This window comes from Gymnogyps californianus, chromosome Z (genome assembly GCF_018139145.2).
Source record: "Gymnogyps californianus isolate 813 chromosome Z, ASM1813914v2, whole genome shotgun sequence".
NCBI classification, from domain to species: Eukaryota; Metazoa; Chordata; class Aves; order Accipitriformes; family Cathartidae; genus Gymnogyps; species Gymnogyps californianus.
Genome location: NC_059500.1, coordinates 56,628,595 through 56,647,307, shown reverse-complemented (window position 1 = coordinate 56,647,307; position 18,713 = coordinate 56,628,595). Strand labels below are relative to the sequence as shown.

The following is an 18,713-nucleotide window of genomic DNA, read 5'->3' as shown; positions in this document are numbered from 1 at the left end:
CCTCCCCCTGAGGAGGAAGGAGCAGCAGAGACAATGTGTGATGAACTGACAGCAACGCCCATTCCCCATCCCCCTGTGCTGCTGGATGGGGAGGAGGTAGAGGAATTGGGAGTAAAGTTAAGCCCAGAAAGAAGGGAGGGGTGGGGGGAAGATGTTTTTAAGATCTGGTTTTATTTCTCATTATCCTACTCTGATTTGACTGGTAATAAATTAAATGCATTATTTTCCTCAAGTCAAGTCTGGTTTGCCCGTGACAGTAATTGCTGAGTGACCTCCCTGTCTTTATCTCGACCCATGAGCCTGTCGTGATATTTTCTCTCCCCTGTCCAGCTGAGGAGGGGAGTGACAGAGCAGCTTTGGTGGGCACCTGGGGTCCAGCCAGGGTCAACCCACCACAACACTCCAGGAATTACGTTACAGCTGGGCAAGTACCTACGTGCTGCCAAACCACAGGTGCAGTGGCTGAATTCTGCTCACCTTTTGCTGCACGGATGTACTGCTCTGCCTAGTCCCGCTACACTCTGCTTGTTTTCACAAACTTGTAGAAACATAATTACCCGAGATCTGTGTCTCACTTTCAAATGCTACTGTAAAGGCAGGCTTAGAAGGTGGTGGCAGGTAGCTGCTAGTCAGGTAATAATCTGCATGACGCTTGAATTGAGAGACAATGCTACTTGGCTTATGAAGAGCTCCTCAGTTACTGAGGTTTGTTTTAAAACCATTTCAATTAGAAGCTAATTTTTAAGCTAGAACAATCAAGAAATCATTTTAAGAAGTGCGTTTCTTCTACTCTCTCTCTATAATCCATATATATGGATATATTTATACACACACACACACAGTTTTTTAACCATTAAGAGATTTTGGTTTCAAATTACTGTATTAAAAATGTCTATCCTGCCTATTGGCCAAAAGAAAGCAAACATTGGAAATTTCATAAAAGCTTGTATTATTACACAGTTGGAATGGGTGCATATTGTCTCATTTTATTTTATGTGACCCCAACTAATGTGCACATGATCTGTTTTGGACCAGAAAATGTCCTAAACATCTGATACTACAGATTTTATCACGACAAAAAAATTTAGCTGTTTCTTCCAGTGAAATTTTTCAGGCTGTCTATGACACTAATGAATACACTGAAATGAATCTCAAATAATAAAAAGAAAAGTTATTAATGTTACCATTTTGCAGGTGGAAGTGATTGCATGTTTGTTACTCCTCCATCTACTGGTACCACAACCTGGACATTAGACAGCATACTAGGCACAGTCATAGACTCTGGATTGTACTTATAATCCACTCTCACATCAGTAGTGCTAGCATTACATTTCCAGTAAGTTGCAAGATTCAAGGGAGTGGACTGGATGCCGTTTGAAGATACCTGTAAAAGAATAAACCATTGAAAGCAGCTTAATTAAAATATCCCCCTTTTAGGCAGAATTAGGGAACGATGGTAACGAATATAACTCTAAATCCTGACAAAAGATCAAGAGAACAACTGACCTCTGAGTCCTTAATTGCAGAATTATGAAGACTATTGCAGCCTAAAGTAATTCCTGTTCTTTAATTTTAAATTAAAATAATTAAAGAAAAGGTTTTAAATCCCTCTGGCCCATGAGGCTGCTTCCTGTTCTGGCTTTTATAAGTCAAAATACTTTTGTTTTAGTCTTGTGTTCTGCCTCACACAAGAAGCATGCTTGTGGCAAAGTGACTTCATCCTTAGCAGTTGTGTGCCATACCAATTCAGCTGCCCAAGCAGCCAGCAGCAGAGCGCAATACCTGTCATTATGGGACAGGCAGCCAGCAAAACAGTTCTTACCTATTCAAAGCATTATCTTCCTGCTGCAGGAGGGCTGGATGCTGCTTCTGTAGCTGAGCTTGTGCTACGACCCTGCTGCATCTCCACCACCTTCCTAGTCTACTTCAAGAGCCTTCTATGTCCTGGTGCCCTCTCTCACCTTTCCTTGGCAACTCAGAACCTTTACTATCTCTGCCAGGGCTTCTGTATGCCAATGCCTCATTTTTCCCCGACAGTAAAGATCTTAAATAGGTATCATTCTTCCACAGTACTCATTTCTGCATTCTAAAGAAAAGTTTTGTTCCTTCCATCTTTCTCAGGAATTCTGTGCGCCTAACATGCTTTTTATAGATTCAGTATGCCAAGATTTTAAACTATATTGGGGGGATGTAGAAATAGCTGGGCTGACAGGTTATTTTGTTTTTTGATGTAGACAGTTGTCTCAGGTGTTCAACCATTTCAGTGCAGGCCTAGCAAATCCCTGTTCTCCCTTTGAGGTAAGTCTGTCTGTCTTGAATTTTCATGAAGGTTTTTTATTGACAGCCAGAACATCTCACAGATTCATAGAATAGTTGAGGTTGGAAGGGACCTCTGGAGGTCATCCGGTCCAACCCCCCTGCTCAAGCAGGGCCACCTTGAGCCAGCTGCCCAGGACCATGTCCAGACGGCTTTTGAATATCTCCAAGGTGAGAGACTCCACCACCCCTCTGGGCAACCTGTTCCACTGCTCGGTCACCCTCACAGGAAAAAAGTGTTTCCTGATGTTCAGAGGGAACCTCCTGTGTTTCTGTTTGTGCCCACTGCCTCTGGTCCTGTCACTGGGTGCCACTGGAAAGAGCCTGGCTCCATCCTCTTTACACCCTCCCTTCAGGTATTTGTATACATTGACAAGATCCCCCTGAGCCTTCTCTTCTCCAGGCTGAACAGTCCCAGCTCTCTCAGCCTTTCCTCATGGGAGAGATGCTCCAGTCCCTTCATCATCTTCGTGGCCCTTTACTGGACTCTCTCCAGTATGTCCATGTCTCTCTTGCAATGGACAACCCAGAACTGGACACAGTACTCCAGGTGTGGCCTCACCAGTGCTGAGGAGAGGGGAAGGATCACCTCCCTTGACCTACTAGCAATACTTTGCCTAACGCAGCCCAGGAGACCGTTTGCCACCTTTGCAGCAAACTTGCTGAGGGTACACTCTGCCCCACCATCCAGATCATTAATGAAGCTGTTAAACAGGACTGTAAACTCAGTATTGACCCCTGGGGTACACTGCTAGTTACTGGCCTCCAACTAGACTTCATGCCACTGACCATCACCCTCTGGGCCTGGCCGCTGAGCCACTTTTCAATCCATCTCAGTGTCTGCTCATCCAGCCTGTACTTCACCAGCTTCTCTATGAGGATGCTATGGGAGACAGTGTCGAAAGCCTTCCTGAAGTCTAAGTAGACAATATCCACTGCTCTCCCCTCATCCACCAGGATAGTCATTTCATCATAGAAGTTTATCAAGTTGGTCAAGCATGACTTTCCCTTGGTGAATCCATGCTGACTACTCCTGATGACCTTCTTGTCCTTCATGTGCCTGTAAATGGTTTCCAGGATGAGATGTTCCATTATATTGTGAGAGGTCAGAATGTCATACATTCTCTCATACTACAATTCATCAGCTACAGCATCCAAAACTTATGCAATTACAAAATCAAAGACAGTACAACTACCAACTCAAACAACACCCCACCAAACCCCCTAAATTCAAGGAAAATTTGACTTTACTAACAAATACCTAAAGAAGTAGTGTTTGAAGGTTGCACACGTGAATCAGAGTGACGTATGAGCAAGCTGAAACAGGTCATGAATCCAAGGGAATGACATGAAGCATAGCAGGAATGCACTAAGCCTGGGCAGAGCCTATGCATTGTGAACAGTGACATACCCAGAACTGGTCTAGATGAGGGATGACGGTTCATCTGCATGCTAGCAGGCAAAGAACAATTCTTTTAATTTCTGTGTAGATATCAAAACTGCCAGAGTTCCTTAAAAAATTCCGAAGGGAAAAAAGTGTTTACCTGATACTTTAAAACATCCACATTGTAATAGGATGCAGATGGATTCTGCTCTGATAATTTCTTGAGGTAGACAGTTATAGCTTGCATGTTCATCCAAAAATCCTTAGTAATGGAGTCACTGTGTGACTGATCACTACAAAGAACAAGAAAGGTAGGAATCAGAAGGCAACACTGAGTTTTATTATTTTGGATGTCTAAAAATTAAGATTAGATCTTTCCCCTTCTTCACTATTTCAAGCAAGAATTTGTTCTAACGCTTTGTAACACATAATTGTACCTTCCTAAATATTAAGACAAATGAACTGCTTGTTGTATCTGGTAAAAATTCTCGTTCCAGGTTGTGGAGCAGTGAGTTTCCTCCACTGATGATCTGCATCACAAGATGGAGTTAATGCTGAATTTGGATTTTACATTGAATAAAACACAATTTTAATACAATTAGGTGCCGTGAGGATGTGTGGGAGGTGGGGATGAAAGTGGTATCTGAAAAGGAACGTTACCCAATTTGGAATAAATCCTAAAATCATAATTAGCTTGGGTTATGACATAGCTGCACTAATGCACTATATTAAGATTTGTGCTGTATGTGTTACCATACTTTCATATATTTGTAGAGAGTGTAAGCTTTCAAAATCTTTTTCAATTAAAAGTGATTTTCAAAATTATTATAAACAATTGTTTCTCAGATACTTATAGTTGCACTCAATCTTAGTAACAATTTATTATATCACTTCTATATGTAGGTAACAGCTCACATGACTGCAGAAGCAAAATCCTGTTTGGGAGCTAGTGGAGCATGGTGTTCTGCAGATCAAGAATATTTTCAGCTCTGGTTCCAACAGGTTTATTTTGAATAAGGACGAAGCTTTTAAGAAAACTGATTCAAAACCAAAACTCAAATCACTTAAGAATCAAAGACCTCCTCTGAATGTCTGTGGATACAGTGAGGAGCTGCATTCATCCCTAAGGAGGAGTGCAGAGTGTGCCTGCAGAGTGAAAGCTGACAATGAGCACCTGGAACACAGTAAATATGACCGCAATGGGTTGAATGTCCTAGAACAGTGACTTACGTACCAGTAGTATGTCCAATTTACTTAGAATTTGGTTCTCAATACACTGTTGTGAGATTCATGAAATTTCCATTTTCAATAAAATATATAGATAAACACTTATCACTACAGAGGCCTTCCACAATTTAAATAAATTAAACCAGTAGTAAAATCTTTCTGCTGCTCCACAACCAAGTGCAATTCAAATCAGAAATTCTGACATCACCACAAACATCACTCTCATTAAAAACTTTAATCTCTATAAATACTAAGCAAATGATACCCTTTGTAGTATATGATGAAAAGTCAGATTATTACTATATGGGTTTAACTTCGTAAATATCCATTACATGCATCCTTTCTAATTAGAAGTGAAGTCTTACAGCACTCAGACAAGAATACTAGACATTTTCACTTTTTTGCAAAATACAATTTTTCAGTATAATTCACTTGGTCAGATACAGCTCTGCTAACATTTCAGTTATAAACTGTTATGTCAAAAAATGATTAAATTTAATTTTGTATGAATCATTCATTACATTAAGTATGAATGATCAAAATGAAATTAAATACAAAAGAATGGATGCATATGGTTTGATTCTTTCAGTAATTTAAAAAATGTAGGATCTAAAAGCATTTGACTAATTTTCAAATAATTTCTCCAATAAATGAAACAAAGTACTCAGCTGAAACAGTTCTCTGCTAAATAATTACAGCTTTTATACTTTTTTTTTAAAAAGATCTCCAAGTGCTGTGATCTCAACAATTATCCTCCTCAATCAGCAGCCTTTTTTCTTAAGAATTCTCCCAAGCATGCTGCTACACGCCTGAGAGATACAGTTATGTAATGGATCTGATCTACTGTAGAAATGATACAGCTTAAAAATACACTAGTATGTGACAAATGAGATTAGGTGTGGCTCCTACTACTTGTTTTCCATTTAAGGCTACTGTTTCATCATTTAATCTTACCATTGTTACTACTGTATAAAGAAATAATTTATAAAATGCATGTAAAAACACAGCTACATTTACAAACTATTTTTTATGGCTCCTGTTATACTCAGCACAAGTTTCAAGTCCAGTAATCACTGAGATTTTTAATGGTGGCATGGGAGAGAACTGAGCTGAACAAGATTAATTCAGGAAATTAGATTATGTATAAGCAAATCAACAAGACTGTAGAGAATTCTGATTTATATATACAACAACTCACATTTTACAAATCATGTAGTTCACTATTATATTAAAAAAATACAAAACCTGTATACAAGTTGTGCATTTGGAAGAATCTGCTCTAGTTTGCTTGTGTTTTTCACCCTGAAGCAGAGCACAGCTGGAGATGGGTTGCTGGTGAATACTTTAATAATCCCACTTGGGAATGATACTGTCATATCACCAGTAATCTTCACAATACATCTAGAAGAGAATGAAAACATCAGTTTCATTGCAACTCATTAACTGCCTGGTTTTAATACTAATTTTAAAGCAATCACTGTACTTTCACAATCTGATGAACTGAATTAAAAACAGAAAATCAATTTCAAATGAGAGTAATGTGACAATGTAATGTCACTTTCAACTTGGAAGTCAGATGAAATAAGTAAAGAAAAAAAATTCAGCTGGTTAAGCATACAGTAGTCTTGGTGGATATTTTTCAGGCTTTGAAAACATGGCACAACTATGCTTAGGCAAGGTCTAAGTAGCATAGCAAGGGATGTGACAGCAGGAATGAGGTGCTTTTAGCTGCCCAAATTTACGTGTAGCACTTACCTGACTATGATAAAAACCCTTCTTATTTTCAGTGTTCTCATTGAACACGTTTTTGTAAAGCAGGGATATACGAATTCCTAGCGGGATGCAGGCCAATACAGAGCAATAAGTCACTTTTGTCACTTATACTAGGGAAAAAAAACCCCTTTGAATCCCCCTTCTACTGTATATACATTTTCCCCCAAAATATTAAAAGTAAAACCAGTGTGTTTTCTTATTGTAACTTATTACATTCAAAACAATTCACTATTTAACTAACTTTGTGGGATCTGCTCCTTTAAAGTAGGCGTTAACAGATTCAGTAAGGGCTACTGCAACAGGCAAGGTGTCCTGGTTTCCAAGGCTGACAGGGCTGGGACCACGAGAAACACCTAGAATACATACAGTGTATAGGTTTAATCTTCAAAAAGCTTAGCAATAGATTTTAGAACGGTTGACTACATCTGTAATTTTCACAAGAGGTTACTACCATCAAGGTCACAGTAGCATCTGAAGTATTACTTAAAAAGTGTGTAGAAAAATATAAACATAGTACAGTACAATCGTACCATCAGAACACTGCTTAGCAGCCTAAGAAAACAGGACTATCAGTATGACATTATGTAAACGGACAGACGCAAAGAAATACATATGAGACAGAGAACACTGCATTAAAATGACTACTGATGAAGGTGAAGTCAACAGATCCAAAGGAAATTAGACATTGACTAGAATACTTAAAACCCGCCCCCCCTACTGTATGCTTATTGTATGGAAAAATGTATGATAAAATGGTCATGGAAATGCAAAGAATTCCCTTACAGTATGCATGAACTTAAATGCAAATACATTAATATTACCCTACATAAGTGCACTGTTGAACATTCTTTTAACTATTTCAGCCAACAAAGATTACAATTCCCAAGTAGAAATCGTTGGAGAAGCCTTCACAGGTGCCTGTGCCAACACAACACAGTTCCAATGCATAGCTATAAAAATCAACTCAGATCTCATGCTAAGGCTTTTTGAAATGTATGTGTACAATTGAAGAAATTGGTTGTCATGGGATTTTACTTTTCAGCAATTTTCTATATGTGTACTGAATATAAAAGACAATACTGGAAGTTCCGTCATTTTATTAGTGCAGCAGCGTAGTGGAGAGCATCTTACTAATTTGTTGTACCACTGCTGAAATGGCCTGTATCCCATAATATTATCTATCACAAAGGAGACACAATCTTTCCCGTTTCATGAGCAAAATGAGAAATTTTTCTTTCATACCATAAAGCAGAAACAAAATACTTCTGTATGATATTGCTCATGGCAAACTAATCCTATTTACTCTAAAACAGTGGCTGTGCCTTCTGAGCTCTTTCAGAAGCAAAAAGGAAGTTGGGACCTTGTTCTCCACAGAAGGTCTAATATGAGATATTAGATCTTAAATTCATAGATAAGTGAAAGAAGTAGTAACAACAAGAGAGTAAAAGACAGGAGTTGGTCTAATTCTTCTACCTCACACCTCACTCTCCATCATGATTTCTTGCCTAGGAGAGTAAAATGTTCAGAATACTTTTCAGCATGATGGGGGGGGGGGGGGTGGAATCTTAGTGCAACATTTAGGCCTCCTTAGATCAAAAGTGATACTCTAGTCACAAGTGTTCAAACCCAAAAATTCTTAGATGAATGAAATATTATGATGCTGGCTACAAAACACCGATTTATTTATTTTTTCAGTATGAACAGTAGGTTGGCTTTATTTATTCTTTCAGACAATACATGGGTCATGTTTCCAAAGTATTCTTTCTTTCCCTGAAAACTACCAATAAAAGCTGTGATTCTCAATAATCTCAGGAATCTAGAAATCATTATTTCAAGAAGCAAATGTGCAATAAAATAATGAGTTAAAAACAACCAGAAATTCTGTTTGGTGAAATACTGAACTCCAGAAGTATTCTCCACTAAGGCCAAAATATGCACTCAATGGATGTGGCGCTACGGTTGCTGGGGTGTTTTGCTGTCTTTTTCCCCCAACCTACTAAGGAATAACAAACAATTGCAGAGCAGATAGGAGGTGATTACCCTGTATTGATTACGCCAGATTGTTTACAGATGTATAAATTATTTTTAAATCTTTTACTTATAATGGCCTTGTGTATATTTTTATACTGATATTTGAAAATCATGCAGAGTAATGCAAATATATGAATGATATTCCTATTGGTAAAAGACAAATACTGATTTCTTGACTGAAGAGTGAAATTTATTAGGAATAATACGACTATTTTTACTTTTTAAGGGGCTCACCAAAGCAAATATATATATGTATATACCTTTCTCTGAGATGTATTTAAAGGACTACAAATGAGATAGTGTCTCTCTCATTTGCTCTGCCCCCACTGTTTGTCACCCTTTGATTCATAAAAATCTATGTGTTCTCCTAAAAAACAATAAACTGAAACAAACATAACTGCTTAACCTAACTCTGGAAGTCGTTGTTTTGCCTTGCTGCTGAAAATACAATGCAATGCAGCGATATCCAGCTTCAGGGCCTTTGACGTCTGCCGCGAGCTCTCAGAGGGATGGGATGTCACAGAGCTGTGCCAAGGCAGCCTTGCTGCATCTCAGGCTGCAGCCCAGCTCAAGGCTCCAGTTCTAGCACCTCTGGCAGTGACAGCAAAGCTGGCTTTGATGCCCTGCCACCTGCCTCAGCCCTGACCACCATTAACAGCCCCTCAGCTGTGCTAGTGGCGCAAGAGCTAGTGACACAACCATGCAAACAGTTGCATTGACACAATCAAGGAGGTTGCCAAACTGCAGAATAAAAGATTGCATCATTGGTCATAAAAAGGGCAAATAAACAAACCTGATCAAATGGTTTTAGTTCAGTTTAGGAACAAAGATTCACATAATTTTAATATTGGCTAAACAGCTGTCAAGAAAATAAAATTTATTTTAAAAAAAGATTACCTTTATTATGTGTATCTTCAAAGATTTGTATTGTATGTAAATATAGAAATATTTTTACCTACTTGTCTTATGAGAATAAGGACTGTCAAAGTAAAAAGGTATTCACTTTACTTGAAAGAAAGTAGTAATGACAAACCAAAGAAGCAAGACCAAGTTTCAGCTTGTTTGGGGGGGGACGGGGACGGGGGGGGCTGATAGACAGAAGATTATGTGATTTACAAGCAGTTATATCCAGTTTTGGTGATTTCAGCAACATATAACTTGTCAAGTAGTTGAGCTTTCAAGCTATTTATATGTGCCAGATACCAGAAATAGCTGGAGAAACTTGTTTCAAAAGAAATACAATTTTATTAGGTGTAGTGTATTAGGATGATTAGTTAACATGTAAATCTGCTTTCAGTACAATACCTGCCGGTGTCTCACAAAGCTTTTCAATTGTAGGAAGATTTCCAATCAAAAGATCATCCTCTATTACATTTAAATGAAACAAAACGTTGCAAGAAAACAAAATATTTCAAGCAAAAATAGATGTTAAAAAAATTAATATATATAAAAATACTTTGCAAATTAAAGAAAGGCTAAAGCGTAAAAGAAACGTTCAATTACGCATGCCTTCAAGTTTGCTTGGAAAAAGATAATTCTCCATTATTCAGAACAAATGAGGTATTGGAAACACTGGGTTGTGCAAAAGTCAAAAGAATACAGACAGTAGTGCAGAGCATATCCTCATGCCTCAAAGTCATTCAGCCGTCTGCACTGTCCTTCCCGGCTCTCTGGGACCATTTAATTCATACAGTCAGTGCAGATGGAACTGGCCTTGTTTATTTTTGCTAGGCCAGGTTAATAACCATGTCAAACCTCGGTGTCAGCACACACCTCCTTACCTCCTCCCTCACCTCACGATTTCTCTTGTCACTGTCTCCAACAACACACACTCAGAGCTGAGGTTTTATTGATGCTGCTGCCACCAACTTTTGGTTCCTTGGCACCAGTGCTGAAGCCTGAGGATGTGAGCCTGGATGGACTTTGGCAACCAAAATATCAGTTATCTTTCTGTGATGCTTCTTGGCATTTGGGAAACTGGTGGACACTGAACTGTAGCAGCTAAGGTTGGGCAGACCTTACTAGCTTTGGTCCTGCACAGGGCAGAAACAGCTGCACTGCTTTCAGTGCAGAACTCCCACTAGAAGCTGTGCAGATGCCCTCCTGAGCTGCTGAGCCTGGGCAAGGAATCCTTGGCATCGGTAACATTCACAGATAACTGAGTGTTAACTCAAGAATCTGATTTAACTTGGGACTAAAGAGGCAATAGTGTTCAGGAATGAAATACTTCAATTCTGCTAAAGAAACAAGTTAAAATGTCTTTAAAAAAAACCACCCCCCCCCCCCAATAAGTCTCCTTTTCATTTGTTATAACCAAATATCAAAACTGAAGGACTTTCCTTTATAAACATGAGAAAACCTGAAATTACTGGCAACACATGAAGACTAATTTGCTTTTCATCTTCATCTTTTTTGGTTGGTTGGTTGTTTTGCTTTTACTAAACACCTCTGTTTAGCTTATATACTTCATTAACTTGAAGAAAAAGATGCATTAGTTTCATTTTTTTTGGAAACTGCAATTACAGGATAACAAACAAAAAGAACATAAAAGAACTCAATTGTGTGAACATTTATATTCATTCAAATTTATCAGTATCCCAGAATATTTCTGCACCTATACAAGAACATCTTCTGCACAAATACATGATAACATGTTGTGCTTGATGAATGGATATACAAGCACACCAAATAAGAATTCATGGAATATTAGTTTTGAAAAAATATTTCCCTAAAGAACATGCCATAATTGGACCTATGGTCTAATCTAATTAAATTCACTGTCCTGTCTCTCAGTGTCATTCACAAGCAGGTATTGCAAAGGATGCTTGATGTACCTAGACTGGACTCACATATGGAATAACTAACTCCAACGAACGGTTTTCCTAACAGGTGGAACCTAGTGGCAGAATTATGCTATTTCTAAAATAAGTTAAAATGGTTAATTTAACTTACCAACTGTAGGTGTGTTTGCTGCACTGAGGGAAGCAGAAGAGGATATTGAGGAAATGCTCTCTGCACGTGCCAAGGGAGCTGCAGGAGGTGGACTTGAGTTAGATGTCAACGGAGGGCTGAATGGCCTAGGCTGAACAAAGGAGATTACAAGAATATTACACAAATTGGTTTTAAAGAGCTGAAAAAAAGACTGTAAATAGAATAGTTCTTCATTTCATGCCCCAGTCAATTTCATAGTGTTTCTCAACATAGTTCCTTTAATGCTTTATCTACCCTAGTTTTTAGTGTAAAACAGAGAACCCACATTTTCCATTGGAATCAATTCCACTATTTCATAGATGATCATTATTAATTTTTTGCCTGGGTAGTTAAGTCTAATATATTTGATTATGTAGCAGCCTGTCAATAATTGTGCTATAACACACTAGCAGAACCTAAGCCTACAGCCCTGTGTATGTGTGCAGCAAATGTGGATTTACAGAGCTAAAGGAGAGCTACTAACAAACTGGAAGTGAGTCCAGCAGAGGGCAACTAATATAGTTGGAACTGGAGTAGGGAACTGGAGAGAGGGACAGGCTGAAGGACCTGGGTTTGTTCAGCCTGGAGAGCAGAAGCCTAAGGAGGGATCTACTAGCAATCTTTTACTAGCTAAAAGGGGGTACAAAGAAGGCAGAGTCAGGCTCTTCTCAGAGGTGCAAGAGCTACAGCAAAGGAAATTTCAGCTGAACTTAGGGAAAAAATTCCTTCTTGTAACCTCGTTGTTAAACCCTGGGACAGGTTGCCCAAAGAGATTGTAAGATCGCCCTCTCTGGAGATTTTCAAAACTCGGCATGTCCCTGAGCAACCTGATGCAATTTTGAAGTCGGCCCTTCTTTGAGCAGGAGTTTGGCCTAGAGATCTTCAAAAGTCCCTTCCATCCTAAATCTCTGGATGGTTTTATGATTCACTTGACTGTTAAGGTATTAAACAAACTAATGATCATTTTGGGATTAAGCTATCTAAAAGGTACTAGAACCCCTGAAGCATCTATTTTGGCTGGGTAACTGGTTGGCTTTTTTTGTTAATTTCTGTTCTATCACACTTGTTGCTGGGTATGTGGCTTTTATACAGACTATGGGAATTGTAAAAGGAGTTGATATATAATGAAGACAACTGACAGTCTTCCACTGGTATCCAGATAATAGCCAATTTCTAAAACAACAGTATAAAATGAATGTAACTTCATGCAGAATCATACTTTATAGCAGAACAGTACCAGCTAAATTCTTCTCTTTAAATATGAAGACATGAAGAACAGATTCCTTGGTCTAAGAGCAATTACTACAGTTTTATATTGGAATGAGAAAAGACTCTCCAGATGAACCCTATTCTGACCTTGTTCTGACCTTACAGAAATGCAAAACAGTTCAAAAATGTTTCAGTTTTGTCAAAGCATAAGACCAGAATTTTGTCCATAACAAGAATATGGTGAAAATACCATGCTACTTTGAAAGACAGTTAAGAGGATCTTACCACGGTAACATTTTTCCAAGTCAGTAAGTCAAATGAAACCCAAAGAATCCTAATATTCACAGAGGAGATTAAGCATGGCTTGGTCTGATATGCTGTCTGGGTATTTGCATTCTTTGCCACATTCCTTATCGGCAGGTGGACCTGCACTGCAGGCAGTGAGCAGAGATGCAGGCAGTGTGCAACCTCTCACTATACGGATGGGCAGCTGCTGCAATCTGCCACCTCCCTTCTCCACCAACCAGCACCAAGGGCAGGGAGAAGTCACAGCAGGGCTACTTGTGTCAACACATGACTGATAAAGATCTACTTAATACCATTCATTCCCCAGAGCTTTGGTGATATCCCTAAATCAATGGAGCTTTGTTAATAACTTCGAAGTTTTCAAATGTGAAATACTAGCGATCTCATACACATGCTATCCTTTCATTATAAAATTATTGATTTGTTCAATTAAAAACATTCAGCTGCTGCAAAAATTATGTTTTGGACCTTTGTAGTTCTGTTAAGAATTATTTTGTTACAGTAATACAGTTATCATGAACAACTTCCATGCCTATCTGGCAATGGTGAAAATCTGCTTATGTGATTCCTTGAACATTGGCTGGAAAGTAACTCCACTGTGACAGTGGAAATGAATGGTATATCTGAAATCAAATTACAATGGAGAATTAAAAAAAACAATCAATACATACTATTTCATTAATCCCACTAAGTTTCCCAGTAGACAGCTTTGGTCTTGAAGCAGGCCTTGGAGGGGGTACAATGGTGCTTACAGAAAGAGGAGTTGTGGGCCTTGCTGAAAGAAAGCAAATTTAAGGAAATAAATATTAGAAAGGTCACACTGAACATAAATATGTACTTACTTGAACAGAATAACTGGAAGTTATGTTTCTATTAGAAATTCCTATTTTACAAGCTCCATTTTGTAAGATTTACCACTAATCATAAATGCTTTTTAAATAGGGCCATGTGACACCTTGAAAAGTGACTCTAAAAATGGCATCATGGGCTTTCGCATTGCTCTCAAATGATTTTATACCAACTATTCTTGGAGGTTTGTATGTAAAAAGATGGTTTTACCTGAGTTTCCTTTTGTATATAATCTATATGGATTCAGAATATAGGACAGTCTTTCATGTCTCACCACCAAGGGAAAATTCAGTGGAAATTCATATTTGGTCTTGGCTGACACTCTGTTTACACCAAATTTTGCCCACTGAAATCCCATTGACTTCAATAAGTATACACCAGTGTAACAGATAAATTATTCTGTTGATTGTAAGAACACACTAATTCCTTATTATCTCTTAGCCGAGCTATCAGAAGTAAAAAGCATTTAAAAAAAATACTGCCCCATGTCCTTTTAAACCTAACAGAAACAACTAACAGATGGTGGCAGCACTACAAAGATGCCACTTTTACAAAGTCACTTTTCTGAATAGAACGAATAGAACTGTATTTCAAAATAAATGTTAGATGCCATTCAATGAGCACGCCAGATCTAAAATATACTTCAAAATAGACTGAAATCCTAATACATGACTATGTTGTTGCAGCACATCCTATTATCTCCCTCAAATTATTCTGGATAGTTCTTTTCCAATTAAATCAGTTAATGTTACTTAAAATGCAACTTTTAAGTATGGAGTTTTCTCAGGCATTCAGCATAACTCTGCTGTTGTTTAAGCATGGGAGTTTCATCACTGACTTGGAAAGAAAGAAATTTGGCTAATACTGATCACATCCAACTTAAGAGTTGCAAACTCAAATGTGCCCAGATAAATTACCTTCTAAAATATCAGCCGTTGCTTTAAAATTCTTATTATGCCCCAAGATGACAGTGCATGCTAAACACTGAGTAGTCTGCTGCAGTACCACTGGTATTCAGTGAGTCATGGCACACTCGCCCAAATGCATTTTTCCTTTGGCGTCCTAGTATGTTGCATTATTGTGATATCATCCACGCTTCAAAATACTGGGTGTTAAAAAGGAACCAGTTTTAAATCCAATTTATTTAACTTTATTTAATCTGAAAATATCTATACAAAGCCATTTAGGAATGGAATTGTATTTGCAAATTCAATCACTTAGTTTTTGAGATTTCACTGCTGTCTGACATCCCACAAAAATACATTCCTATTTCTAGAAAAGCAAAGCTCCGCATAGTTAAGAGAAAGCAATGCCTTTAATTGAATAATTTGAATTTTTCTTCCTATTTCAAGCTGAATATTTATCTCAATGTCCTAACTTTCAAGGAAGTTGGTGCTAACAAGCAGTTTAGTACATTCTAAGTAAGAAGATGAGTTAATTTTAATATCAGGTGAGTGATAATAACAAAAAGAAAAATGAGCCCAAAGCTTGCTTTTTGGAGTCAGTTATTAGGAAAGAGCAGTACACAATGCATGCTTGCCATACCCTTATTTGTATGAGCACAAGAAGACACTAAGCTATAGTCCAGTAGTGCTGAAGATGATGCGGAAGAAATTTCAGCAGCAGTGCCAGTTTCTTCAATGAATAATTGTTCATGGCATATAGTATTACTGAAAAGGTCACTTCGATCCTCAGAAGCACAATTGTTGGAAGAATTCCCAAGCAAAGCAGAAGAGGCAAGGCAGGCATTTTCAGTTTTAAAATGCAATCTTTGGGGCTCCTTCTTGTCTGTGCTTGTGTGTCTAATTGTAAGAAGTTCATCAGCAAAGGAAATCCACTGACTCTGAGACTGTGAAACACAGGATAAAGTACTGGTACTCCCTGATGGCGCTGCTGTAACACCAGATTTGCACAAAGTGACAATGGTAAAGTCTGGTGAGGATGGGCTTGTAGACCCAGAATCTGTCTGGTGTCCAAGCAAAGACTGAGATACTCTACACCCAGGCAAATCAGTGGTAGATGAGGAGGAGCTCCTATTGTGCTCTTTTAGTGTAGCTGAAGGAAAAGGGAAGAATTGAAACTAGGACCAACACTGAAAAGATAAGAATTTCAATATTCACAAAAGTATTCAATATCGACTGCATGAGGATTACTAGCCAGCATGAAAAATAACTGCTCTACTAGGCTAAAAATCCCACCACTTACAAATAAAAGAAAAAAACCCCAGCCACATATCACATGTACTTCACTCATACTGCCAACCACATCACTTTCCATTTTTTAAGTAAGCCAAAAAGTAATTTATTGTGTTTCTCTCCACTTAAGGCCCTACTTCTCATGACTTTCCTTATTCCTGTAACTTCCTCCCTGTTGTGGTTTAACTTCCTCTCATATTTGTCTTTTCCTCCTTGTGTCCTACTCCATTTTTGTTTTCTCTCCATAGCTTTCTGCTTTTCATTTCTTTCAAAGTTATTTAATCAAACCTATCCTACCCTGTTCCTTCCAAACATTTTTATCCTCTTACCCTTAACATTTGTAATGGGAAGGCCCAACATAAATGGCTGTCTGATGAACGAATGAAGACAATGCAGTAATGAGATCCTGTTTGATACTCTTCTGTGTGTTATCAACCCATATCTAGTGAGTAACTATATGTATGAGGCATCATCCACCCCAGTTTATTTCCTCTCTCATCTTATAGTCTTCAGGCTGCTGGAAAACAGAAGTTTTCCACAAGTATTCCCTGCACTTAGCTGTTGCCTGTTGCAGTAGATGACAACAGAAGCAGAAAATGCAGGGTTAGTCAATTCTCAACATCCTGCAGATAGGCAAAGCTAGGAGCAACAGCAGAGTGACATACAGAATCAAAAAAGAGCGCAACATGTTTAAACATTCAGATCAAAAGTATAGGTGTCCTCTCTACAGTGGTCCTTTTGCCATGAACAAGTACATTCTCTAAGCCCACATAAACAGAGTTTTAACACAGCTTTCCCTTTCTAACAGATATTTTAAATATCATTCAAAGGCTTTAAAATACTACTATAAATCCTATTCAAAAAGCAATGTGGAAATGTTCAAAACTATTTTAAAAATACATGTGGATGAAAATGAGGAAGATAATAAAAAGAAGCATTTTTACAATATCAATAGCTGGCTAAAAAACGTCTGTTGTGTTTGTTCAAGATAACAAAGTTAGCTTAAACTTCTAATAAAGCAGGTTTATTCATGGATGACCAAAGTTTACTTCTGTGCTGCATAAACCACTGTCTGCTCAAATGCCACGGTAGTTTAAATGTTCAATGATTAACACAGAGTTACGAAACAATATCTAAAGAAATGTTTTAATGGTAAAAAGAAAAAAGTGATCTGTGGGACATGCTACATCATGATACGCAGACATGCTGTATACAAACCAACTAATTTATGTAATTTAAGTTTTGGATTGAGATTTTTCAAAAGCTTTAAGCATCAGCTTACCTATATTAACCTTCAAGTTGAAGATAAAACACTGATTTCAAGGAAAATACAATCAGATCAAAGTTGTGTATTTTTTAAAGTCTTTAGAACTGCAGGTTAGTGAGCATCAGAACTTGATTTAAACAACAATATGACCTACATCAATCCAGTATTTTTTTTTTCCCAAATGTATTAGTAATTTGTTATACTTTACAACACTCACTTTCTACTTAACTTCATGGATCATTTCAGAAGTGTAAATATCTTGGTTAACTCCTAGAAAAACAATCCTTTAAATAATTATTTAGCAGATAAAGTTTGCCAAGGCACAGATGTCTTATATCTAAAATTGACTCATGCCCACTGGACACTATATTCCACCAATTTCAATGAAATGTAGGGCTCTGTGCATAAGCCTCTTTCAGGTATGAGGGCTCGGGTAGATGACTCCCCCCCATATATGGCTACAGAGGATGTTAGAGATCCCAGTTACCTGTCACTACTCGTCAGCCAGAGACTACTTTCTCCACAGTTCTGCTGCCAGGAGGGACTGTATGAACATTTCCTGACCTGCTTTGACTTCCCATCCAGGTGTAGCAATAAACAACTGGATACAGTAACAACCACCAGCACAACAAATTAAGTATCCTCTGCCTTCCTCTACGGATTCCAACACCAGACAAAAGCTAGCAAAACAGATTATTTTGAGAAAGCACCACTTCTTTTCAGTGTATTCCAGTAATAGATATCTATATATAATTTATCCTTAAATATGTTACAAATTTGGATGCACCAGCCAATAATCTTGACTGGTTACTTAAGTGAAGAAGAAATAATCTAATGATTTCTGTAAGCTAGATTTGTTAAAAACCATAACTTTTAAGGACCACGAATTTGTAGTGAAAGAATAAGTTCCACTTAAAACCCAAAGGGTTACATAGCAATGATGGTGGCTGCTAAAAGGACATTACTAAGACCAAGAAGAGTTAACACTAGTTGTGCAGAATTCCCCTACTGATACATGTACTCTTCCTTACTGTTCTTCAATCTGTATGATCAAGCATAGAGGAAAACAGCTAGAAAGCCATGATTGTGAACAAAGAAGTCAGGTCTATTATAATTTTTGGAATATGACTACCTAGCTAAAAGAAGCAGTGAACACTTCCTTTCTCAGGCATGTGGGAGGAGAAGA

General features: G+C 38.0%; 1 protein-coding gene across 1 annotated transcript in view; it reads right to left on the bottom strand.

Moving 5' to 3' along the window:
• Window positions 1-18,713, bottom strand: part of FCHO2 (FCH and mu domain containing endocytic adaptor 2) — a 97,046-nt gene that overhangs the window by 7,426 nt on the left and 70,907 nt on the right. Inside the window, exons 18-23 of the mRNA XM_050913746.1 lie at window positions 13,888-13,991; window positions 11,684-11,813; window positions 6,942-7,053; window positions 6,173-6,328; window positions 3,861-3,993; window positions 1,185-1,384 (exon numbers count right to left, since the gene is read on the bottom strand). Coding sequence (XP_050769703.1) covers window positions 1,185-1,384; window positions 3,861-3,993; window positions 6,173-6,328; window positions 6,942-7,053; window positions 11,684-11,813; window positions 13,888-13,991 — 835 coding nt within the window. The remainder of the gene's footprint in view (window positions 1-1,184; window positions 1,385-3,860; window positions 3,994-6,172; window positions 6,329-6,941; window positions 7,054-11,683; window positions 11,814-13,887; window positions 13,992-18,713) is intronic.